General features: G+C 38.6%; 1 protein-coding gene across 1 annotated transcript; it reads left to right on the top strand.

Annotated features, from left to right (window-relative positions):
• Positions 1-1527: 1527 nt before the first annotated feature.
• On the top strand, positions 1528-5087 carry LPR2 (Cupredoxin superfamily protein). Its single transcript, XM_011040370.1, has 3 exons — positions 1528-1848; positions 2653-4110; positions 4814-5087. The coding sequence occupies exons 1-3, from the start codon at positions 1639-1641 to the stop codon at positions 4865-4867; spliced, it is 1722 nt and encodes a 573-aa protein (XP_011038672.1). The 5' UTR covers positions 1528-1638; the 3' UTR covers positions 4868-5087.
• Positions 5088-6074: the final 987 nt, after the last annotated feature.

Raw genomic sequence — 6074 nt, 5'->3', positions numbered from 1 at the left:
AGGAGAAAACACTTAACTTACTATCTCACAAATGCCCCATAATTTTATAGAATTACTCTCTTCTCACTCTCTCTTCTTTCTCTTTACTTGCTCTCAAGTTTCTCTTTTGTGGTGTTTTATAATACTTGGATGCATTGCCTATTTATAAGCAAATGTCCATGTAAAAGATAAGAAGTTAGACAAGTAACACTAATTTGATGCCTACAATTTTTTACTAAGATGTAAATAGATGACTATACCTTCTCCTATTATTTTTGATTTAGGTGGTTGGCTTCACATCCCTTGTATCCTATGCAATCGGCCCTGATTTCTGAATCCATATGTTATGAGATTGTGAAAGTGTGCCGTGGATTTTCATGGGGAGATAAAGAGGGGAAAGGAAAAATGCACCTCATCAATTGGAAGACCCTATGCCACCCAAAGCTGGAGGGTGGACTGTGACTTCGCAGTATATATGGTATGAACAAGGCTTCCATAATGGAGCTAGGATGGGGGATAATTCATGATTGTATTAGTCTTTTAGAGTTTTAAGTGGCAGATATATCTGTTCCAAGGATCATATCCCTCAAGTACGGGCTAAAGGCAACAACTCCCCTTTATGGAAAGCTATTTGCAAGATTTGGCCCAAGTTATGGATGGTAAGAATGTGAGGTTTTGGATGGATATCTAGTTAGATGGTTTTGGCTCTTTAGAGAATTTGGTTTCGCAAGGCGTGCTTGGGAATTTATTAATGTGACCATAGCATACATGGTAACTAATAAAGAATGGAAATGGAAGGCTCTTTCTCATCCTCTACCCATGCAAGAACATTATTTTGGCAGGAGCTAGAGGTCTTATAAGGGATAGCTTTAGGATATAGGTAAAGGGCTTTGCAATCAACACTGGAGTTTGCATTTCGGTTCCAACGGAGTTGTGGGAAATTATGACGAGGCTGGAAATGGCCTCCGCGTTAAGAATCAGGAAACTGGTGCTGGAATTGGATTTGACAATTGCATTGACACTTATTACACAGTATACTAGTAGAGTGGACAATAATCATGCTTTGGTCACCATAGCGAAATCTTTGTCGGCAAGAGACGAGGAGGTCAAGGTTCAACATGGTTGTCGTGAAGCAAATGCATCAACAAATTGGTTGGCTAATTCAGTCTAAGCAAAAATCCCTTGGATAGGGAGCTTTGGATGCTAAAATACCCTTCCATGAGTTTGTATTCTTTGTTGCACTATGACTTCAGCTTACCCCAATTAATTTAATTCTCTCAGGGCATGGAGCCCCAATTTCAAAAAAATAAATAAAAATGTTAGCAATGGAAAGGTTGAAATCGCAAATTAAAGAAGTTAATTACCACTTTAATACAAGCTAAGAAACCCGACAAAATACGATGTATAAAAAAATCCCAAGCATGCCCCGCATAGAACATGTCCTTGTTAATATCTTTCTTTTTCAAAGTCATCGGAGCCCACGAAATGCCACCAAAAAGATCAACTTTTCTGTCTTCTTACTTTCTATCACTACATATTCCATTAGATAATTTTTCCCTCTCATATTCACCAAGCTCTCTCTCCCTTCTTCAAAAAGTCTCTCTCCTTGTCAAGTAGCTAGGTGTTTATCACTTCCATCCACTGTGTGTGCCGTTTAATATGGAGAGAATTCTGGTGTTCAACAGCTTCTGTTTAGCCCTGCATATAGTGCTTCCTACAATATGGGCCGAGGACAATCTTGTTAGTCCATCTAAATTGGAGAAGTTCGTCGATGAACTTCCAGACATGCCCAAGATCCAAAGTTTTGAAGTAGTAAACGGTGTTTTCAAATCCAAGCCTCTGGAGATTGGCATGTTCAAGAAGCAATGGGTAAGATGACTGTGCCTTTGTTTCTTTTCCGTACGTGTTTAATTGATTATATGGCATGTTTCGATATCATAATTACTCAATTGCTGGATTCCTAGTTTTTCTTTTTTTTATTATTACACACACACACACACATGTATTTCTTTTCTATCCGATGTGTGGAACACTTGTTCTTTTTGGTGAATTGAAGTTTTTAGTGAATCACACAGAGTCTCTTTTGTTTATAATCATGCTTACTGCTTATGAGGGTTCAAAAAGCATTTCCTTGCCTCTGAGATAATCAAAATCCCCAGGGAAAAAAAATTATTTCGACGTGGATGGTTGGCGAACTATGTTAAAACCCTGATGAATAGAAGAGGAAATATATAAAAACATCCACTTCCCGGTCTGAAATCCAACGTCTTGGAGCCGCATTTTATATATATATATACAGGACTCATGTGCTTTGTTTTGTTGGCTATCCTTTTTTTTTTTTTTGGCTATCCTTTTATGATGATACTATGTATAAATTCATAAAAAATTCACGAAGTTGTTCGTTTTCCACCACAAAGTTTCGATGGGCTAAATACAGGCATCATACAATGCTACTATTCGGGATGTGGAAGAGTCACTAGGAGTTTGTTTTTTTTAATCTGGAAAAATAACCAAATTCGATGCTTATTAGAATGCTCCTGGCTGGCACCGGTCCCCTGTGTCTGCTAGAATTGTTGCCTTATCTGAAAAGGCCTGCTCTCACACTTTATTTTTTTTTCTAAAAAAGCAAAAACCCAATTGCATTGCTGTATTCTTGACTATCTTTTGTGGCAGAAATTCCACAGAGACCTCCCCCCTACACCGGTTTATGCTTACGGTACATCCAAGCGCAATGCAACTATCCCTGGTCCAACCATTGAGGCCATTCATGGAATCGATGCCTTCGTCAAGTGGCAAAATCATCTCCCTCCAAACCATATACTACCGTGGGACCCAACTATACCAACCGCTGTCCCTAGAACCAAGAAGGGCATTCCTACAGTGGTGCACCTCCACGGTAGCATTGGTGAGCCTGAGAGTGATGGACATGCTCACTCATGGTTCACCCGTAGATTTAAAGAGGTAGGACCCACTTGGACCAAGAAGGAATATCATTACCCCAACTTGCAACATCCGGGAAACTTATGGTACCATGATCATGCCATGGGGTTGACTAGAGTCAACTTATTAGCTGGCTTGATTGGGGCCTACATTATCCGTGATCGTGATGTTGAGACCCCACTTAGACTGCCGTGTGGTGATGAATTCGATCGGACGTTGATGGTGTTCGATCGTAGCTTTCTCACTAATGGTTCGATATACATGAATTCCACAGGAAATAATCCCTCTATACACCCGCAGTGGCAGCCAGAGTATTTTGGTGACGCAATTATCGTCAACGGCAAAGCATGGCCTCGTCTCACCGTACGACGTCGTAAATACAGATTTCGTATCATCAATGCCAGCAATGCAAGATTCTTCAGGTTTTTTTTCAGCAACGGTCTGAAATTCATCCATGTGGCAGATGATTCAGCGTACCTTGAGAAGCCAGTGATAACCAATGAAACCCTCTTGGCTCCATCTGAAATCGCTGACGTGATAGTTGACTTTTCAAAGTCAAAGTCAGACAGTGCAATTCTAGGCAATGATGCAGTGTATCCCTACCCATCTGGGGACGCAGTGAATGAGGCCAATGGCAATGTCATGAAGTTTATCATCAAGAAGGAGCCAGAGCATGACACTTGGAGAGTACCCAAAACCTTGGTAAAGTACCCTCATGCTGATTTATCCAGTGCATCAAAGACACGGTACATTGCCATGTACGAGTACACGAGCGACATTGATGAGCCAACCCATCTTTACATCAACGGAAAACCGTTTGAAGAACCAGTTACAGAGACCCCAAGAGTGGGGACCAGTGAGATATGGTACGTGATCAATCTGACAGAGGATAATCACCCGTTGCATATTCATTTGGGATTGTTTAAGGTGATTGATCAAACCAAGTTGGCCAAGGAGGAGGAGTTTAAGGCGTGCATGTTGAAATTGAACGATGCCATCAAGTGCAAAATACATCAGCATGCACGTGGAGATAAGATTGAGGTGCCGGCCCATGAGAAGGGATGGAAGAATGTGTACAAGATGACACCCGGATGTGTGACCAAGATTCTTGTCAGATTTGCTTTTATACACTCAAATGAATCCTATCCGTTTGATGCAACTGCTCAGCCTGGTTACGTCTACCATTGCCACGTAAGTAGTATTTCTCCTGAACAAATCTTGTGATTTTGGAGGTTAGCTTATCTAAATTTTGATAATTTATTAGAAATTAGGAGAGCTGCGTTCCCCTCTCTTATATAAAGTAATTCATACATCTCAAGTTTTCTTTTATGGGTGAAAAGAGAGCATAAGAAATTGAATTATACCGAAAAATCCCCGGTCATTGCCCGTACTCCATTGTTTTTTGTGGTTGGCAAACCAACAAGAAGCTAAATTGTCGAATTGTGATCGCCGCTGCTCCACTGTAATGTTGCCCGTTTCTTGAGAAAGTGTTTCCTCTTTCTATTCAAGAAAACATATTGCAGTCTACGTGGTTGATTAGCTTCCTTTTGAGTTCTGTAAAGTATTTGTCTGAGCCACTGATCACTCTTCTATAGAATCCAGGATCTGTCTATAACAAAACAAAATGCAGGAACGTGTTGAACATTCCAATGTGAACTTTCTTGTCCACTGGTATCCCGAGGTTTTTGAGTTGTCTCCATCATGCTTGTTTCTAGCTTTACAGAGGCCAGCCATATATGAAATACCAGAGTAATCGAAACCAGTAGTAATATGTACTATGCTTTTAAAAATGTTTCTTTTGTTTTATTAAAATGTAACTTGTACATTGAACTGATGTTTTTTCATAGCTACTTATTTTGGAGTGAGAATGAACATGACCTTTCTATTTATGCAGATCTTGGATCACGAAGACAATGTGATGATGCGACCATTGAAGCTGATAAGTTGATCAGGAGGCGAGCTGAGAACTTCAAAATGTCACTACCTAATCCGGTGATTGTTTCATTAGAGCAGGTGCCATCAAGTATTAAAAATATATTGGGGCTTGACCAAATTCCTTCTGGGATTTCTACCAAGGATGTCAATGCTCTTGTATATATGAAATCTGAGGTGCTCGGTAAATAAGTTTTAATTAATAAAATAAAAATCTCAGAATCAAATAATAATTATCCCATCAATGAAAAAAAGAGACACTTTTCGCCTTCTATTACTTTTGTTTTCCCTTAGACTTTCTACTTACAAATCCTTGTATGAATCTAGATGGTCGGAGAGATTATGATGCGTGGTAAAAAGAGAAAGCAAATCAATACTTTGGCTATGAAAATATGTTGTTATAAGAAACACTTTGTTTTTCATGCTCTCGCTACAGTTAAGCCATGTTTATAGCAGCTAAATAATATTCTTACCCCTCCGGTCGATTGATGATTGACTGATAAATTTATCCGTGAGGTTAGAAAATAAAACCCTGAACTAGCAACTGCCTATGAAGTATGGAAGGAGATTAAATTTGAATTTCAAGCAATGGTCACGGTTGTAAATCGCCCATCATTAGAAGAATTAAGCTATTAATGAAGTTGGACTCTGATGTTGCTCCTGATGAATCTTCCTTTACATGCACGTAGGTAAATCTTTACATGTTATTCATAGAAAAACTTGAGATTTCTAATCCCAGGCAAGATTGTTCATGATGATAGGATCCTTTTCTATCATATAAGCAGAATTGTTGCATAGAATATATTTCTAAGTAATTGTTTTATAGATTCTATATCGACCTATGCGAAGAAGAAAGAAATCATGCAACGAAAGGGGTTTTTATGTGTAGAAATGGTACTTCAAACCTATCATTCTCCCATATCAATTGTTGAGGACCTTTGATTTCAATCTAAACTCTATGAAAAAAATGAAATAACTTATCATAGATTTGTTGGGAATGTTTCTGAACTAGCATATCATAATGATAATAAAAAAGTTTGACTTGAATGATCCTGTATTCAAGGATTTTTTTGAGAATATTAATAAATCTTAAAATCTATTTAGGGGTCCGGTTTGAGTGAATAAAAAACAAATTAAAGGAGGTTTATAGCCAAGGTAGAGGCATTGAAATAAGAATTTAATTTCTCTCTTTTCAAACATCCTCTGTTATTTTCTTTATCCAA

This window comes from Populus euphratica, unplaced genomic scaffold, assembly GCF_000495115.2.
Source record: "Populus euphratica unplaced genomic scaffold, PopEup_1.0 scaffold123.1, whole genome shotgun sequence".
NCBI classification, from domain to species: domain Eukaryota; kingdom Viridiplantae; phylum Streptophyta; class Magnoliopsida; order Malpighiales; family Salicaceae; genus Populus; species Populus euphratica.
Note: the sequence above shows the minus strand (reverse complement) of the source record. Positions and strands in the feature narration are given on the sequence as shown.